At 37.3% G+C, this 20,983-nt stretch overlaps 1 protein-coding gene across 1 annotated transcript in view; it reads left to right on the top strand.

Moving 5' to 3' along the window:
- The window catches only part of SERPINA6 (serpin family A member 6), a 28,336-nt gene extending 10,262 nt beyond the window's left edge, over nt 1-18,074 (top strand). Inside the window, exons 2-5 of the mRNA XM_074289711.1 lie at nt 1,163-1,809; nt 12,092-12,362; nt 13,969-14,116; nt 17,524-18,074. Coding sequence (XP_074145812.1) covers nt 1,182-1,809; nt 12,092-12,362; nt 13,969-14,116; nt 17,524-17,718 — 1,242 coding nt within the window. The 5' untranslated portion in view covers nt 1,163-1,181 and the 3' untranslated portion in view covers nt 17,719-18,074. The remainder of the gene's footprint in view (nt 1-1,162; nt 1,810-12,091; nt 12,363-13,968; nt 14,117-17,523) is intronic.
- Nucleotides 18,075-20,983: the final 2,909 nt, after the last annotated feature.

Raw genomic sequence — 20,983 nt, 5'->3', positions numbered from 1 at the left:
AGTTCTCTATATATTTTGGAAATGAGACCTTTGTCAGAACCTTTCCTTTTAAAAATATTTTCCCAATTTGTTACTTCCCTTCTAATCTTGTTTGCATTAGTATTGTTTGTACAGAAACTTTTTAGTTTGATGTAATCAAAATCTTCTATTTTGTGATCAATAATGATCTCTAGTTCTCCTCTGGTCATAAATTCCTTCCTCCTCCACAGGTCTGAGAGGTAGACTATGTTCTGTTCCTCTAATCTATTTATGATCTCATTCTTTATGCCTGAATCATGGACCCATTTTGATCTTATCTTGGTATATGGTGTTAAGTGTGGGTCCATATCTAATTTCTGCCATACTAATTTCCAGTTTTCCCAACAGTTTCTTCCGAATAATGAATTTTTGTCCCTAATGTTGGTATCTTTGGGTTTGTCAAAGATTAGATTGCTATAGATGTACCCTTTTTTGTCCTTTATTTCTAATCTGTTCCACTGATCTACCGGTCTATTTCTTAGCCAGTACCAAATGGTTTTGGTGACTGCTGATATATAATATAGCTTTAGATGAGGTACACTTATGGTCTGATTTTTCTTATAAAACATAACAAATTGGAAATGTGTTTAAAATAGTTCACACATATTTAACCTATATTAGATTGCTTGCTGAGTTGGGAAGGAGGAAGGTAAGGGAGGGGGAGAGAAAAATTTGGAACACAAAGTTTTACAAAAATAAATATTGAAAACTGTCTTTACATATATTTGGAAAAATAAAATACTCTTAGAAATAAAAAAAAACAAAAACAAAAACAAAAACGAAAACCCCCATGAAGAGTATTGACAGACCTGGCATGCCACAGTTTACAGGGTAATGAAGAATTGAACATGTCTGAATAACAACAAAGTGGTGAAGAAGAATATGAAGTGTTAAGAGATCATATCATTACATTTGCAATTTCTCCCTTTTGTAGTCACACTGTCTAGAATTAAAGGATTCAGAATAAAAAGAAACATGGAGAATACCTTAATCCCAAGGCCCATTTTTGACCCAGAGACATGGATGAATATAAAATAGGTAATAAGTGGCAGATTCAGGGTTTGAACACAGGACTTCTAACTCTACACCTGCTGCAATTTCCTCTGTTACGCACTGTTTCTAACACAATTTCCTAACTTTGCAGGACCCAGTAAACTTGGAGAATGACTTCTACTCTGTACAAGTATCTCTTCATTCTCTCGGCTCTGAGTTTTTGTGTCTCCCAGCCTAGCAACCAAGACTTCCATCCCCCAAATCCCACTGGTGAGGAAGAAAATTCTATCTACCGGAGGCTGGCTCCAGTGAATGTTGACTTTGCATTTCGCTTATACAAGAATTTGATATCAAGAGCCCCAGACAGAAACATTTTCATCTCCCCAGTGAGTATTTCCATGTCCTTGGCCATGCTGTCCCTTGGGGCCAGATCTACCACACGCACACAACTCTTGGAAGGCCTGGGATTCAACCTCACAGAGACATCAGATTTGGAAATCCACCAGGGTTTTCAAAATCTCAACCATCTGTTCAACAATTCAGATACTGGTCTGGAAATGAACATGGCAAATGCCCTGTTTCTTGACTCACAGCTAGAATTTATGGAGACATTCATGACAGAAGTAAAGCATTATTATAGTGTAGAAGTTTTTTCTACAGACTTTAAAAATTCAACCAGAGCCAAGAAACAGGTCAACGATTTTGTCAAGAATAAAACTCTGGGGAAAGTTGATCAATTATTCAAGGAACTGGATAGAGATACCATGCTTATTTTGATCAACTACATTTTCTTTAAAGGTAAAATATCTTACTTTGATAGGGCAGCTAGGTGCCGAAGTGGACAGAGCACTGGGCCTGGAGTCAAGAAGGCCTGAGTTCCAATCTAACCTCAGACTCTTATTAGCTTGGACAAGTCACATAACCCTGCTCGCCTTAGTTTCCTTATCTATAAAATGAGCTGGAGAAAGAAATGGCAAATTATTTTAGTATCTTTGCTGAGAAACCCAAATGAGGTCACAAAGAACTGGATATGACTTAAGTACTGAACAAATCTTACTTTGATAGTGCTATTCAAAGTAATGGTAGCTCCCATTTATATGTAATGCCAAAAAAGCTGCACTAAAGTTATTTTGTTTCATTCTCAGAACAACTCTTACGTTGCAGATAGAGCAAGTGTTACTAACTATATGCATTTTGCAGGAAAGGAAGAAAGCTAAGAAATATTAACTGCTTGCCTTAGTTTTTGTTGTTGTTGTGGGTTTGTTGTTGTTGTTGTTGTTGTTTTTGTTGAGGCAGTTGGGGTTAAGTTAAAATTATTTTGTTTCATTCTCAGAACAACTCTTATGTTGCAGATAGAGCAAGTGTTACTAACTATATGCATTTTGCAGGAAAGGAAGAAGGCTAAGAAATATTAACTGTTTGCCTTAGTTTTTGTTGTTGTTGTTTTTGTTGAGGCAGTTGGGGTTAAGTGACTTGCCCAGGGTCAGACAGTTAGGAAGTATTAAGTGTCTGAGGTCACATTTGAACTCAGGTCCTCCTGACTTCAGGGCCGGGTGCTCATTGCACCACCTAACTACCCTTTGCCTTAGTTTTTTTTTTTTAATCTGCCAACAGGCATTTAACATAGTGGTTACTATGTGTCCGTCAATCTGCTAAGTTCTGGGGATACTAAGAAAGGTAAAATCATAGTGCCCGGCTGCATTCAAGGAGTTGACAGTCTGAAAGGACAGACAACATGAAAACAACTATGTTTATACAGATTGTAAGTGGCAAAACCAGGACCAAAACCTGACTTTCTGAGCCAAATCCATTGCTCTTTTCATTATATCAGAGCTGATTTTGTAACTGCTCCTTTTTTTCTCCTTTCCCTTCTTTATTCTTTTTTTGGGGGGGTGGGGAAGAGAAGAGGGCTATGCATAATTGTTAGGTTCTTACTATAGGTGCTAAGTCGGTACTTGACAATTCTTTAACTCAGGGTTCACACCTTTAGTTTACACCTTTAAAAAGAGCAAGTTCATTGGTTGTAGGAATTCCCACAAGCCCCTGGGAGTGCCCACAAGCCCATTCTCTAAGAGGATAAAAAGAGGCAACATTGAGTCTGGAGAGCAGTCTGAATTGGGTGAAGGACAAGACTTTCCAGGAGAACTTCAGGGAAGATAGAGGAGATTCAGAGCCAGGATTCTAGAAGAAGTGGATTCAAGATTCTACCTTCCCTCTGGCTGGAGGCTCCAGAAGCTTCCCAAGAAACCTGCTCATGGAGAAAAGGCTTTACAGAAAAGAAAACTCCTCCCAGAGAACGATTATAATTGAGAGATAACAGGACATTACATTTTGGCGGCCAACATGGGGCAAGAACTGATTCTGAGCCCTTCAGAGGAGCTAGTCTGGACTTGACATTTTGGCGCCTGAACAGGGACAGACACGATTCTGATTCCAGTGGAAAAGCCTCCAATCCAGATCTCGGTGGAAGTCTCTCTGACTCAGAAATAAGCGTGAGTAACAAGGAAACTTTGTTAAAGAGTTAAAGTAGAATTTCAGTGAAATGGGGCAAATGTTTAGAAAACAGCCTTCTGTTTCTGTTCAAGGCAAATGTTTAGAGAGCATTATCTAGGTTATGAAAAGCCAAGGATTGATTGTAATTTTGGAAGAGATCACTGAACTTTTAAAAACTGTGCAGGTCATATGTCCTTGTTTTTCTCTGGAAAAAGAATTGGATTTAGATGAGTGGGAATTAGTAGGAGAGGAACTAGGTGAACACTACAATTCCAAACCAAACTTAATTTCCAAAGATACACTTCATATATACAATTTAATTCAAGTGGCTTTAAGAAATTATATAAGTGGTAGATTAAAGAAAAAGAAGAAAGAGCCAGATGGGGAGATGTCAGCTAAACTAGGTGAAAAGGAGGAATCAGATAACAATGAAGTTAAGTACAATTCTGAGCAACAGGAGCATTTCCCATCTCTTCCCTCAATTAACCCTTCAGGGGTGAAGGAAGAAGGAGGAGGGGAAGAGCAGAAACACAAACAGAATCGTCTGTTAAGCAGCCTATGACAAGATTAGAAAAAGCATTGATTAAGGCTAAGAGAGAGGGACAGGATGTAAATTATTTTATATATGCAAATCCTGTGATTGAAGAGATTGACTTTTTTAGGTAAAAAAAAGAAAAGATATACTCCTTTTGATTTTGTACCCTTTATGGGGCTACATCAGCTTATGTTAAAATGTTACTAGATGGTTTGTCTTATGAAATCCTAACCCCGAATGAGTGGAAATCCATAGCAAGGACGTGTCTAGAACCTGGACAAAATTTGTTATGGCTTGCGGAGTTTCATGAATTATGTAAGATTCAAGCCAGACGCAATACGGAAACAGGAGTTAACACACAATTCACTTTTGACCAACTAGCAGGTGAAGGTCAGTATGGAGAGAATTCAGAACAGATTGATTATCCCATAATAGTGTATGAGCAAATTTCTAAGGCTGCAATAAAAGCTTGGGGTTTCCTCCTCAGACAGAAAGATCGAGGGGAAGCTTTCACTAAAATAGAGCAAGGTCCCAATGAACCTTTTGCAGATTTTGTGGGATGTCTGCAAACTGCTGTCAAAAGAACTATTGGAGAGAATGCAGCTACAGAAATAATGACCAGACATTTGGCTATGAAAAATGCCAATGAGATTTGCAAAAGAATTATATGGGGACTAGATAAAGATGCTCCTTTAGAGGAGATCATAAGACGCTGTGCTACAATAGGAACAAATACTTTTTACTCCCAGACTATGATGAACATGGAAAGACAGGGTCCCTCCTGGCAAAGGACTTCTAGAGAAACTCTTGGATGTTTTCAATGTGGAAAAGTTGGACATCTAAGAGCTCAATATAGATATGGAGATAGAGTGAGAAGATAGGCTGAGAGAAGACCTAAAACTCCATGTCACAAGGGCTTCCACTGGGCCTCTGAATGTAGATTGACACAGGGAAATGAGAGGCGGAGCCCAGCTCCAAGATATCAATCAAAAGATAGGTGGGGCATGATGGCAACTGAGGTTACACCCAAAGAGCTTTTAGAAGGTCTGGACTCTGATTTGATCAACCAGCAGAAAAGCAATCACATGGCAGAAAGGGATTACCTGATAAGTCAGCCAAAAAGAAATCAGATAGCAGAAATGGATTACACTTGGGGAGAATACAGGCCTTTTAAACCAACAGGGCAGTGTCCAGTGCAAACAGCTTCAATATAATTGCCAGATGATGAGAAAAGATTTAGAAAGTGGTAAATAGAAAGAAATTAGATAGGTTAACTGCCTGGGAGAGAGGGCTAGCTTGTATTTTAACAGACAGAAGGAAACAGATGGATGGCAACAAGCACCTGGAGAGAGACAGAAAAAATGAAAAACCTCAAAACAAAGGAGAAGATCTAAGAAACATCTGACATTGAAAGAGCATGGCTGATAAGGAGACTGTTAAAAATTCCCTAACACAAGATAAGACTATTGTAGGACTTTAAAACTTGCAGGAATTATTGGATTTCTGACACATGAACTAATGGACAATGGACTTATGGACATGTATAAATTCTCAATTTATGATTATTTGATCATGCTATTTGTTACATCACTTCTAGCATGTGTTATGTTACTATGTATTTATGTAATTATGTGTAATATCTCCCATATTGATGGCTTTATGTATACTGTTTCAAGGTCATGACCCCCCTATGTTCTAAATCAAAAGAAAAGGGGAGATGTTAGGTTCTTACTAGGTGCTGTCGGTCCTTGACAATTCTCTAGCTCAGGGTTCACACCTTTAGTTTACACCTTTAAAAGGAGCAAGTTCTTTGGTTGTAGGAGTTCCTACAAGCCCCTGGGAGTACCCACAAGTTCATTCTCTAGGAGGATAAAAAGAGGCAACATTGAGTCTGGAGAGCAGTCTGGACTGGGTGAAGGACAAGACTTTCCAGGAGAACTTCAGGGAAGCTGGAGGAGATTCAGAGCCAGGATTCAGGAAGAGGGGGATTCGAGATTCTATCTTCCCTCTGGCTGGAGGCTCCAGAAGCCTCCCAAGAAACCTGCTCATGGAGAAAAGGATTTACAGAAAAGAAAACTCCTCCCAGAGAAGGATTATAATTGAGAGATGACAGGACATTACACATAAGAAGTGTGTGTACCATTCTGCTGAATACTAATCTTTTAGACTAACTCAAATATTCCTTTTTCCACAAAGTCCTCCCTGATTATGCCTTTCCCCCCCTGGACCTCATAAAACCTCTTATTTTGTATCTCAATCATTTTGTTGTTGTTTGTTTCAGCCATGTTGGAATCTTCACGATCCCATTTGGGGTTTTCTTGGCAAAGATACTAGAGTGGCTTGCCATTTCCTTCTCCAGCTCATTTTATAGAGGAAAAAACTGAGGCAAACAGGATTATATGGCTTGTTCAAGGTCTGAGGTTGGATTTGAACTTACCAAGATAAGACTTCCTGACTCCAGGCCCAGCACTCTATCCACTGTACTCCTTAGCTATCTTCTCAATTAAATACTGTACATAGAAACAACAATGAATAGATTTGGAGTTAGATGATTTAACATCAAATCCCAACTCTGCTGCTCTCTACTTTTGTGATGTTGAGCAAATCACCAATCCTCTCAACTTCAAATTATTTTTAATATATAAATCTAGAGGACTGGATTGAATGATCTTTAAAGTCCCTTACAGGTGAAAAAAATCTATTGAATTTTAATATTTTGACAACCTCTATATCTATCTATCTGACTGTTTAATTGTCTGTCTGCTTATATATCTGTTTATCTAATCTATCACCCCTCCATCCCTCCATCTGTCTATCTTTCTTTCTCTTTCTTTCTCTCTCTCTTTCTTTCTTTCTATCTTTCTATCTTTCCTTTCCTATCTATTCATCTATCTAATTATCTATTTAATCTATCATCCATTCATCTACTTACCTATCTGTGTACCTATCTATCTACCTAATCTGTCATCCATCCATCCATCCGTCTATTTATCTCTATCTGTCTATTTATATCTATCTGTCCATTAAGTTATCCATCCATATATCCATACATCTATCATCTATCTATTCATCAATATCTGTCTATTTATCTAATCCACCATCCATCTTCTTATCTATCAATCATCTGTCACCTATCTCTCTATCTCTGCCTGTTTGTCCATCCATCTATCCATTCATTTACTCATCCATCCATCTATCTATCCATTCCTCTGTCTATCTGTTTGTCTATCTACCCATTCATCCATCCATCTATTATTTATCTATATATTTATCTTTCTAATCTATCATCTATCCACACATGATACAGACATCTCATCTATGTCTGTCTGTCTATCGATGTATCTATCTTATTCTCTTCTAGGAAATGAGCTATACAAGAGTCTGGGATGTCTGTTCATCCTATGTTACATGAAATCTGTATCTCTCCCATCATGGATCCCAATTCTCTCTACATAATAGGCACTGATTTTAAATTTGTTGAATTGTTGAATCAGGTTATCTGTGTTCTAATCTCAGATTTGCCAATAAATCACCTGAGCAAACTTCTTCCCTGATGTTAAAATAGATTCATTGTATTAGATATTCTCTGTGGTCCCTCCAAGTTCTAACAGTCCTTCCATTTCTACTACTCTGTGATTCAAAATTAGATTTTTGCCTCAGCCAGTAATTATGGGAAAATATAACATTCAGATGGCATTTTTAGGATATAACTGACTGTAACTGGAAGTCAGCCCTCACATGTAAGTCAATTCAGTCCTACTATCACTACATCTCTGGATATGGAGGAAGTGACTGACAGATTGACCTCTGGGTCACTAGCAAGGGTACAGAATCCTCATTCCCCAATCCAGGGATCCTCTTAGAACATTGGGAGTTCAGGACCAGTCCAAGTATCACCAGTGAAGATTGTCTGCATCAGCTCCAAGTTTGTACTTTCTTCACCCTTACTTCCTGTTGCTCAGTTAACCAGTACCCAAATATTTTGATCTCCCTGACCTTTTTTTATCCTTGAGATATCTGGTAATATAGTGCATAGGACGCTAAAATGAAAATCACAGACCTGAATACTTAGTAGCTGTATGACCTGGCCAAGTCACTGAATCTCTCTGAGTCTGAGTTTCCTCAGCTGTAAATGGGATGATAATACCCCCTACCTCATCCTTATTGTGAGAATCAAATAGGATGACATATAAAGCATGCCTAAACACTAGCTTTCTATAATGATAATTATTATTTTTTATTCTCAAAACTTGTTCTTGTGAACATATCTATTGAGTCTACTTATACTGAGAAGGAGCTATATGTGGTAGAAGAAACACTGAATTTGCTTACAAGGAATCTTGCTTCCTAAGTCTCAACTCTGACAGTTGCTGTATGTGTGACCTTAGTTGCTAGGCTAATCTAACTTCAGTTCCTTCATCTGTTGATTGAGGAGGATGAATTAGATGGTCTCTTAATGTTATTTTTAGCTTTAAGTTATAAGATCTTAAGATATCAATGACTGATAATTCAATTTAGTTTAAAAAGAATATATTAAATGTCCACTACATGACAAACAATGTGCTAGGTCCTAGGCAAAGAAAGTCAAACGTGAAGCTGTCCCTGCCCACAAGGACAATCTTCCCTTCTAGATGGATCCAATACAGGTAAGTTAACTTGCAGTGTTTATAAATTTAATTAAAGACAGATGCAGAATCAAGGAAACTTATCTACTAATTAAATATGGGTGGTGGTAAATGAGAAAGAAGAGCTGATGATGCCTTTGAGTGTATGAACCAGGAAGAATGGGGGCTGCTCTCCACAGAAAACAGCAAATTTGGAGGAGAGGGTTTAGATGGAAAGATTAATAAAGTCAGTTTTGATATTTTGAGATTGAGATGCCTTTTGGGACATCCAGATGGAAATGAGCAATTCAGCAGTTGGAAATGTGAGACTGGAACTCAGGACAGAGAAATGCTGGATATTTATGGAAGTCATCTGCATAGAGATGATCATTGAACCCATGGAATTTGATGAAATTGCCAAAAGCATGTAAAGAGAAGAGGGTCTGGGACAAAACCCTAGGGGTAAACCTTTGAAAAAGGTTATACTTTATCGCAGAGGTGTTTACATTTTCCTGAAAAAACTTAAAGCTAAGTGAATGAAATTTTAATTTCTTTTATTAATTTTTATAATTATAACATTTTCTTTGGCAGTACATATGCATAGGTATTTTTTTTTTTTTACAACATTATCCCTTGTACTCCCTTCTGTTCCGAGTTTTCCCCCTCCTTCCTTCCACCCCCTCCCCTAGATGGCAGGCATTCCCATACATATTAAATATCTTATAGTATATCCTAGGTACAATATATATGTGCAGAACCGAATTTTGTTGTTGTTGTTGTTGCAAAGGAAGGATTGTATTCACAAGGTAAAAATAATCTGGGAAGAGAAACAAAACAAAACAAAACAAAACAAAACAAAACAAAAAATGCAAACAGTTTACACTCATTTCCCAGTGTTCCTTTTCTGGATGTAGCTGATTCTGTCCATCATTGATCAATTGGAATTGGATTAGCTCTTCTCTATGTTGAAGATATCCACTTCCATCAGAATCCATCCTCTTACAGTATCATTGTTGAAGTGTATAATGATCCCCTAGTTCTGCTCGTTTCACTCAGCATCAGTTGATGTAAGTCTGTCCAAGCCTCTCTGTATTCCTCCTGTTGGTCATTTCTTACAGAACAATAATGTTCCATAACCTTCATATACCATAATTTACCCAACCATTCTCCAATTGATGGACATCCATTCATTTTCCAGTGAAATTTTAATTTTAATATTACAATTTTGCACCTCAGGAACAGAGTGTGGGAAGATGTGTACTTTCTGATGGGACTGTTAAAGATATAATTATATAAGATATATGTGTGTGGTTGCTGTGCAAACATATAAAGATGGCTGTCTGACCTGTGGTCTGATTAGAATCTGCATAACCCCTTAGCAATGAAGTCTTATTTCTGCCTATAAAGGAAGCAGAAAGATGCCCATGATTGAATATTTATTCCTTTGTTTACCTATCACCAAGAACCATACTAAGCTAAAATTAAGTTATCTAGCAGATTATACACACACACACACACACACACACACACACACATATGAGAGAGAGAGAATACAACATTTTGGGGAGTTCATATCACTTTCCTTGTAGCTCTTAATATCTCCAGCTTTTTCTCCCTCCCATCAAGTGCCAGTTATAGAAAAAGACTATCACAGAAAACAAATAGCAAGTAAACTTATTTATATAAGCAAAATAATTCACCGAAATCAGGAATGTTATAAAGATGAAACATGCACAATAATAAAGATAAAGAAGTTCTTTAATTGGAAACAAGATAAAATGCTTCAACAGCGCAACTAAGAAGAGAGGAAACAAATGTCAGCAATCTCTATTGTCACAGACTCTAAAAGTCCAGTTCACACCTCATTTTTTCTTGCTCCAGCTGTCCCTACATCCTTCTTCAAAATGTTCTCCAACAATCTCTCCTAATGCTGGTATACAAAATACACACCATTTGCTCAGCCAATCAGGAGCTTGTATCTCCCTCCAAGTGCAACACAGCAATAGCTCCAGAAAAACTTACTACCTTGCTTGGATTGGAGTGCACCGCTACACCTAAAATTACTTCACATCAATGGCTGTCTACATTGCCAATACATGAGACCAGACCTACACCAATCCCCTCCTCTGAACATAATTACTACACAAAGATAATCAAGACGGTCTACTACAGGGGTAGGCAGTCAGGCAGCTGCTGTAGGCAATAGCTCCAAAACGGGAGCCAAGCCATCTTCCTCTCTGGGGTAAAAAATCAAGCAGAATTTGGTTCAGTGTTGGGTTGACTTACCTTCCTTCCAGGACCTAGAGAGCTAAAAAGCCAAGTGAGAATACTTTGTTATGCAGGAGAGCAGTTCTGGGAGTCTGATGTAATGTGTTTTTCAATGTTTTCTTGTTTTATGAATGTCTCTGTGGAAGTCTTATGTTCTAAGACATGCTGTGCATGTCTCATGCTCTGAGAATTTGTGCACAAAACTCCATAAATCGTCATAATAATAGAATTTATTATCTGCTAGGTGCTTTAAAATAATTGCTTCGTTTAATCTTCACAACACCATTGGGAGATAAATGTTATTATTCTCCCTATTTTATAGTTAAGGAAAGTGAGGGTAAGTGACTTTCCCAGGGTCACCTAGCTAGTAAGTGGCTGAGGTTAGATTTGAATCGAAGTGTTCCTGACTCCAGACTTAATTTTGTGGCCACCATGTCACCTTGCTGCCCCATCAGTCAGTCAGTAGGCATTTATTAAGAATTTACCATGCTGAGCAACGGGAACACAAAATGTGTTCCTTGCTTGATGACACCTAAATTGTTCCCTCATTTCTTGGGGTACCTGTGACAGAAATCATACAATTCTGGCTAGTTTGGGTGATGAGAATTTATTTCTCCAAATGAATTTTCTTAATATTTTATTGACTTCTGCAAAATATCCTTTGATAATTTGAATGGTATAGACTAAGAGAATACATTAACTTTGGTAATATTGTCATTTTTATTTTATTGGCATGACCTAGCCAGAAGCACTGAATATTTCTCCAGCTATTTAAATTGTTTGATACAAGTTATTGTTGTTGTTTGTGGTGGTGGTGGTGGTGGTGGTGGTGGTGGGTGGGGTGTGTGTATGTGTGTGTATGTGTGTGTGTGTGTGTGTGTGTGTGTGTGTGTGTGTTACGTGTTTTGGTAGAGTGATACTAAGATATATTATACATTTTGTAGTTATTTGGAATAAGATAGAGTCTTTTATTCTCTGTTTCTGTGCCTATCTCTGTATTTTCCATTCATTCTTTTCTCATTAACCTTTTTTCCTCCCTTCTTTTATGCCTCTCTTTTTTATTCCTCTCCCTTATTTTTCCTTTTAAATTACTTATATGGATTTCCTTTTTCTTTCTCCTTTTCCTGTTTCCTCACCTTTTTCCTTCTCACTTTTTCTCTCCCTCTTCCACTTCCTTCAGGAAGTTGGGCAAAACCTTTCAACCCCAATGACACCAAAATGCAGAAGTTTTACACAAGTCAGAATGCCAGTGTGGACGTGTTGATGATGTTCCAGTCGAGGAGCAATAAGTACTTGTTTGATGAGGAGCTGTCCTGCACAGTGGTACAGCTGGAATATTCAGGAAATGCCACAGCCTTCTTCATCCTTCCAGATGAGGGGAAGATGGACCAGGTGGTGGCTGCCCTGAGACGAGATACACTGAACAGATGGTCACATCTCCTCCAGGACAGGTAATCTCATCAGCCAGACTCCAGAGGGATCTTCACTTCTGCCACAGGCCATGTCCAAAGAGAAGCATGGCAAATGAAAATTTGCACATTGAATTCAATTTTCTTATTGACTCCAGCTGTCATTCTAGAGCTTGCATATAATGTGTTGAAAAAACATACTGGATTGTGAGCCTCCCAGAAGATCAATCACTGACTTCATTGATTCCCAGACAAGCAGTCTTAGGCAAACCTATTTACCACCTTTAAAATTGAAATAATAACTTTTGCAAATAAAACAAAATTGTTTTTAGACTCAGATAAAAGTGAATGAGACTTTATCACAGCTACATAAACACTAGGAATTTTTTTATGTTGTTGATATTATTATTATTAATGATAATCATACCTTCTGGTGCATTATCCTTGGGCAGTTATGCCTGACACTTCTGATATATTTTTCTTTCTAATAGATTCTCATCCAAGTAATGAAGAATCTATAAACCATTGCTTTAATGTTTCAAGAACTCCAAATGTAAACTAGTCCTCCAATGAAACTTTCAGTAAAGTAAAAAAAAATTGCTTTCATTTTATCTATTTTAGAAGTTAAGATTTGGGTAGATAGAGTTTTCCTAAAGTGGGGCTCACTCCTTTCTTGAATCAAATGAGTGAAACTTAACCCATTGCTTGAAGGTTTTTAGGCATACAAACAAAAAGATAGATAATGTATTTATTACTTGGATCTTAGAGGAGTCAATTAAAATCCTTAGTTCTCTTGGTGTCCTAGACTAGATGGATTCTGAAATCTCTTTCACCTCTAGAGTTCTGGTCATATAAACATATTATCTTTTATAGAGAATAACAGAAGTGGAAAAGACTTTGTAAGTCATCTTAACTGAATGATGTTTCCCTTTTTGTTTGAATGTGTCCAGTGATAAAGGACTCCTACCATCTCAATGCCTACAGATATCCCATTTCCTTTTTAGACAACTTTAATTATTAAGAAGTTTTTATCCTATGCTGAAAAATGCCTCTTTATAGCACCCAAGTCAAAGTCCTAATTCTGCTCTCAGAGGCCAAGCATAACAAGTCTTATCTGTTTTCCCAGAAGACACTAAATGTTCAAATATAATAAGACTTATCATAACACCCCCATCTCCCAAATATTTTCTCTAAGCTAAACTCCTTTAGTCCACTTCCCATTCTGGCCACCCTTCTTTGGACATGCTTTAGCTTATTATTGTCCTTCCTAAAGGGAGAGGCTCAGAAAGGAACAGTTTCATTCTTATGAATGTGCTTTTAATAAATGTTTATTGAATTGATTTCAGAGATAATCTAGTCCAGGCCTTTATATCACTCTAGATTAAGGGCTTTTTTTTTTCCTGCTCTAATGTATGGTTGGTCTCCTCTATATTATATTGTCTTCTGGGAAGCCGTGGCCAGTGGAGGCAAGGTTGGTACCATGAGGTGGACCAAGAAGTTCTGCAGCTGCTTCTATATCTTAACCAGGGCTGACTGAGAAGCCAAAGAGAGCAAAGAGTTTTGGGTAGACAGAGATACAGTATTAGGAGGAAAACAGAGCCAGGTTCTCTTTCTAGCCTTTAACCATTTTCTGTTTCCCTGTGAACAGACACGTGAATCTCTATATTCCAAAGTTTTCTATTTCCGAGTTCTATGATCTTGAAAATGTCCTTAGGGACATGGGGATGACAGACGTATTTACCAGACAAGCCAATCTTTCTGGCATCACTAAGGAAGCCTCAGTTAAACTATCTGAAGTAAGTAACTCAAATTGACTCTTTCTTGCCCCAAACTCACATTTCAGATACATTGCTAATGATAAAGTGTGTGTCTCAGGGACGTACCTCAGCTCAATTACTAAAGAAAGTGGGAGACCTTGTTTCTAATCTTTCCTCCATTGCTAACTAGTCAATCAATCAATCAGTCAGCAAATACTTACTAAAACGTGCTGGGCATCGTGCTGGCTGCTGGGGAGACAGGTACCAAGAATGAAGCAGTCCCTTCATTCTGGAGCTTACATTTTAATGAGGGAGACAATAAATATGTGTAAAATATAGTTAATATAAAGCTATAGTTAATAAATAAAACTATGTACAAAATAGTTAAATATGAAGCAGTTTGGAAAGGAGCCTCACAACTGGGAATTAGGAAAGGCTGTATGGGGAATTTGATGCTTGAGCAGCCTCTTAAAGGAAAAGGGGGGGATCTGGGAGATGGAGGTGAGAAAGAACATTCCAGGCCACTGGAGGTGGGCAATGCAAAGATATAGACATGGGTGTTAGGTATTATAAGTGAGGGACGGAAAAAAAGATATAATCATTATGTAATCTTTTGGAGGGTTCAAATCACAGCAGCACCAAGGCAGAGATAACCAAAACATAGCAAAAAGGAATTATAATGGAGAAGATAAATTCACATTTCTAGCCACCAGGGGGAGGTCTTACTCTGGTCCCTGAAAAATGTATGTGAGAACATTCTGCCAGAATTGGCTTGAAGTGAATAGAAATTTCAAAGAGCCTATAGACAATAGTTCCTTTTATTCAGACGACCTCTAAGTATGTAACTTAGAGATTCACCTGGGTCTGTAGTCCAGGGGTTAATAAACGACAGCCCTCTGGCCAAATCCAAGCCATTACTTGTTGTGAGCTAAAAATGATTTTTGCATTGTTAACACACACACACACACATATATGCATGTGTATATAATGTATCTGTGTGTGAGTGTTGTATTTTAAAATGTAAAAACTATTCTTAGCTCTCAGGTCATACAAAAACAGGTATTTATCAATACTTGTCCTAGGCAGTTACACACACACACACACACACACACACACACACACACACACACACATACACACACACACACATAACTCACACTCATTCACACACACATTTGAGGAAGTAAAAAACCGACCACAACTTTTTAAAACGAGCAAAGTGCAGGTATAATTAAAAATACTTCAAATTCCAAGGAAGAAGTTTGGGCCATGTGTCTAAACTATTTACTTAGCAAAGCTTATTTATCATACTCTATGAAGATAGGAAAACAGGAATTTTTCTCAACAAATAGAATTTGAAAAGTTTACAGAACTTCAAGGAAATTTTTGAACAGTCTCCAAGTCAAAAAGATAAGTCTTTAAAATAATCAAAATCAAGCAATCATTAATACAAGGGACCAATGGATAAAGTAGAAAGAACACTAAATTTGCGATCAGAGGGCCTGAATTTAATCAACACTCCTCTCATTTACTACCTATGTAACCCTGATGAAGTCATTTAACTTCCTTTCTGGGCCTCAGTTTCCTTTTCTGAAAAATGAAGGGTTTGGACTAGAGAATCTCTACAGCCCTTTCTAATTTGAAATCTGTGATCCTATAACCCTATATTATTAATACTCAGAGGTGTATACTAGTTAAATCACTAAAAGTTTCAGAAGTGCATTACAAAGAAACTGAGAAAAAAACTGAGATAAAGAGAAGCCAGTATAATTGTAAAGCAAAATTCTTTTCTTTGATAAAAAAGACTGCAAAGTCAAAATAACCTATGTGGCTATTAACATCAGGCAGACACACTTTGGGTAGAATAAGAATTTGTAATAAAAATAATAGTAATAACTAGCATTTATATAATACTTACTATGTTCCAGGTCCTTTGTTAGACACTTTACTAATTTGATCTCATTTGATCCTCATAAGAACCCTGGGAGACAGATGCTATTATTATCAGTGTTTTACAGATGAGGAAATTGAGGCAGATTAAGTGACTTACCCAGGATCACACAGCTAATAAGTGTCTGAGGGCAGATTTGAATTCATGTCTTCCTGACTGTGGGTCTGGTGCTCTAACCACTGTGCATCTCCATTGGAGCAGCATCCTGGCATGGCAGATGTCAGGAAATCAAGTTCCAGGCTATCAGTGGAGTCAGAAGTCTGAACTCTGCAACTCACCTCTGACACATACTGGATGTGCGACTCCAGGCAAATATTTTAACTAGTCAGTCAATAGAGCACTGGGCTTGGAATAAGGAAGATTCACCTTCATGAGTTAAAATCTACCCTAAGATGCTTATTGGCTGTATGACCTGGCCAAGTCACTCAACCCTGCCTCAATTTCCTCATCTGTCAAATGAGCTGGAGAAGAAAATAGTAAACCACTCCAGTAATTTTGCCAAGAACACCCCAAAAGGATCAAACAGAGTCATATGAGTGAGAACTTAACAACAACAACAAATATTAGATGTGACAGTTGAACTTTATTACTCTCTGTATTTTTAGTGCCTAGCAAGTCCCTGGTACATAGAAAGTACTTACTAGTGCTTTTTGATTGATTGATGCTCTTCATATTATTCCATGATTTCTTCCTTGGAGTTTTGAATCTGTATCAATCTTTGTGATCCTCTACAGGGCCCATGGAAAGTACTTTATTTTTATTTTTTTATTTTATATTATTTTATAATTATAGCTTTTTATTGACAGAACATATGCCTGGGTAATTTTTTACAACATTATCCCTTGCACTCACTTCTGTTCTGATTTTTCCCTTCCTTCCCTCTACTTCTTCCCCTATCTGGCAGGCAGTCTTATACATGTTTTTTTTTTTTTTTTAAATTAATTAATTTAATTAATTTTTACAAAAAATGTATAGATAAGTAATTTTTCAACATTGACAATTGCAAAACCTTTTGTTCCAATTTTTCCCCTCCTTCCCCCATCCTCTGCCCCAGATGGCAGGTTGACCAAAACATGTTAAATGTGTTTAAGTACACAGTCTTATACATGTTAAATATGTTATAGTATATCCTAGATACAATATGTTTGTAGGACCGAACAGTTCTCTTGTTGTACAGGGAGAATTGGATTCAGAAAGTAAAAATAACCTGGGAAGAAAAACAAAAGTGCAAACAGTTTACACTCATTTCCCAGTGTTCCTTCTTGGGTGTTGCTGATTCTATCTATCCATCATTGATCTGTTGGAACTGAATTAGATCTTCTCTTTGTCGAAGATATCCACTATGGAAAGTACTTTATAAACAAAAAAATAAAATAGCAATGGAGTTAGTGTAAATATTGCTAATTAGTTGAGCAAATGAATTCACATATGCAAAGTCTAATCATGCAAATTATTAATGTCATTATTCATTGGCCCATTCATTTCCCTTTCACAGGTCCTCCATAAGGCTGTACTCAGCATTGATGAAGAGGGCATGGAGGCAGCTGCAGGCACTGGATTAAGCATAAGAGTCAAATCATATCGTCCAGTCATTAAGTTCGACAGACCTTTCCTGTTTGTTGTATTTGATCATTTCACCTGGAGCTCTCTCTTCCTGGGAAAAATTGTGAATCCTCATACAAGTGCCTAGACATAAGATGTTGAATTGGAGAGACTTAAGACGTTGAACTGGATATGCCACACTGTGTAAAATGATTGGTCTAGGAACTGGGAGACTGGATTTCTACTTTTAGACTTTGCACTTCCGAGTTCTTCCATTTCCTTTTTTGTAAAATGGAGATAATTTTCCCCTGACCCTACCTTCCTCATCAGCAATAGGATTGTTTTGTGGTCCAAATGAAACTATGAATGTAAAGGTATTTTGAAAAGTATAAAGGGCTATGCCTAAAGTCTGTTTTCTTTTTAATTTTTATTGATATCTTTTGTGTTTATATCTTTTTTACTTCTGAATGTGCCCTTTTCTGCTCCCTATTTTGGTGAGCCACCCCTTGTAACACTAAGAGACAAAGTTGGGGTAAGAAGAGGGAGGGAGCGGGGAGAGAGGGAGAGAGAGAAGAAGAGAGGGAAAGAGAGAGGAAGAGACAGAGAGTGGAGAAGAAAAGGAGAGAGACAGAGACAGAGAAAAAGGGAGGAAGAGAGGGAGAAAGAGAGAGAAGAGGAAAGAGGGAGAGGGAAGGAGAGAGAAAAGAAAAGAGAGAGAGAACGAGAGTCTGATAGCTTATCCAGTACTTTCTTGGAAGGTATGCTTTGTTTTTGTAATTACACAATATTTGAGGTTGTTCTTTTTGTTCTTTCAATTTTGTTAGCATTGCATATATTGTTTTCTTAATTCTGCTTATCTCATTGTTCATCAGTCAATATGTTTTTCAAATATTCTCTGAATTCTTCATAGTTGATATTTCTATATATATATTCCTCTATTCTCATTCAACAAACTCCAGGATCTAGTATAAAGAGGCTAGATTTAGAATTAGAGGAATAGATTTGTTATTTCATCTGCTATTTGGCAAGTCACTTCTCCATTCTTAGTCTGTTTCCTATTTATAAAACCAAGGGATTAGATGAGATGATTTCTAAGATCTAACATCTTATAATCCTTTCTAAGACCATAGACTGATAATAGCTCACAGTATTATGGGGTGTTTGGAATCATTTCTTTTGTGTTCCTTTAGTAATTCTATCCTCATTTTCAATTTTATCTTCAGGAAGACATGTACATGCTTTTCTTCCTTTTTGCCTTTTCAAGATATTGTTTCAGTTTGGTTTGCAAGAGACAGGTCAAGAAAGAGATACAGTTAAGCTTACTAAATTTTTATTTTTCTTTTCTTTTTTTTTTTGGTTTGTTTTTTTATTTTATTTTATAATTATAACTTTTTTTTTGACAGTACATATTCATGGGTAATTTTTTACAACATTATCCCTTGCACTTACTTCTGTTCAGATTTTTTCCCTTCCTCCCCCAATCCCCTTAGCTTACTAAAAATTAATGGTAACATTGATTGACAGTTTGCAAAGCGCTAGTGAAATTATCATTCACAAAAAGGACACAAAAAGATATGCATTTGCCACACCAACACAGGTGTGTTCTAATCCTGACTTGGCTGGGAGGAGGCCCACAGGTAGCCACAACCAAGGAATCATCCCTCTCTAGGCAGAGAGCAACTCTGGAAGGTCTGGGACTATCAGGGGTGGGTGGTTTTATGAGGGTTGACAAAGGTAATTGGAGCCTTTGTGATCTCATGTAGAATAAGGGAAATCTGTGTTATTTCTGAAATCCTCAATTGTGATCAGATTAGATAAGGATGAACTGGAGCATTTCTAGAATTCTGATGTCAGGAGCTCATTCTTGGAGTCATTTTTAATCTTTTTTTTTTTTTTTTTTTTTTTTTTTTTTTTTTTTTTTTTAGCTGTTTCTAGCCTTGGCTCCTTCTCTTTCTGAGAGAAAGTTCTCTTTTTAACAAGAAATTGGTTCCTGCAGCAGAAAATCATTCCTTCACTTTTCCTCTTTAGACAGAGAAAGAAAAAGGGAAGAATATGACCTTGGACTAGTAACTTCCCTCTGTGGACCTCATTTCCCCAGTCAGTTAAATGAGAATTGAACCAGATGATCTTTAAAGTACCTTGACCTCTCTTATATTCTGAGATCCCTTCTAGCTCTAACATCCCACATTTCTTGAATGTAGCTCTTTTGAATTCATATCCCCACAGAACAAAACTTTCCAGGAAAGTTTCTGATTGCAACTTGGCAAGACTCATTAGGTTAGGAAAGACTTAAGGAATAGCTTATCCCACACTCCTAATGAAACACATTATGGAGGATGTAAAGAAGTATAAAATATTTTTATCCAAAGAGTAACCCAAATCCTCAAGTGTCTAAATAAGAGACAAATAAAATGCTGAAAGGCTGGATGAAGGAGAAGGAGAAGATTGTGCCATGTGCCAAATAAGGAGAGGCATTCCTTGGGTGAACTGAAGATGCTATGTAGCTAAGTAGGCTATGTAGGAGTATCAGAGAACTAAAAAAGCATATATTGTTTAGAAAAACTGGTCAATTTTTGATATTGAAAGACTGTGGTGGCCTGAGAAAGTAGAACCCAAATGATTTAGACTGGGAATCTCTCTCAATCTCTTCTTCCTGTTCTTTTCCTTCTCCCTTCCTCTCTCCTTTTCCCTCCCTCCCTCTCTCCCTCTTTCTTTCTCTCTCTCCCTCCTTCTCTCTCTCTCTCTCTCTCTCTCTCTCTCTCTCTCTCTCTCTCTCTCTCTCTCTCTCTCTCTCTCTCTCTCTCTCTCTCTCTCTCTCTCTTCCTCCTCCTCCTTCTTCCCTTTTCTCTTCTTCTTCCCTTTTCTCTCTCTTGTTATTTTTTATAAAGCTTTTTATTTTCAAAACACATGCACAGATAATTTGACAACATTGACCCTTGCATAGCCTTGGGTTCCAGATTTTCTTCTCCTTCCCTCCACCCTCTCCCCTAGATGGCAAGTAATCCAATATATATATAACATGTTAAAATATATGTTAAATACAATATGTATAAACATTTATACAATTCTCCTCCTATATACAATTCTCTTGCTGCACAAGAGAAATCAGATAAAAAAAAAAGTAAATGAGTAAGAAAACAAAATGTAAGTGAACAACAACAGAGAGAGAGTGAGAATGTTGTATTGTGATCCACATTCAGTCCCCACAGTCCTCTCTCTGGGAGTAGATGGCTCTCTTTATCACACAGTCATTAGAACTGGCTTCAATCATCTTATTGTTGGAAAGAGTCACATTCATCAGAATTGATTGTTGTATAAAACTGATGTTGCCGTGTACAATGATCTCCTGGTTCTTCTCACTTCACTTAGCATCAGTTCATGTAAGTCTCTCCAGGCCTCTCTGAAATTATCCT

The sequence above is a fragment of the Sminthopsis crassicaudata genome, chromosome 2 (genome assembly GCF_048593235.1).
Source record: "Sminthopsis crassicaudata isolate SCR6 chromosome 2, ASM4859323v1, whole genome shotgun sequence".
Taxonomy (NCBI): Eukaryota; Metazoa; Chordata; class Mammalia; order Dasyuromorphia; family Dasyuridae; genus Sminthopsis; species Sminthopsis crassicaudata.
The sequence above is the reverse complement of the archived record's forward strand: the minus strand, read 5'-3'. Positions and strand labels throughout refer to the sequence as shown.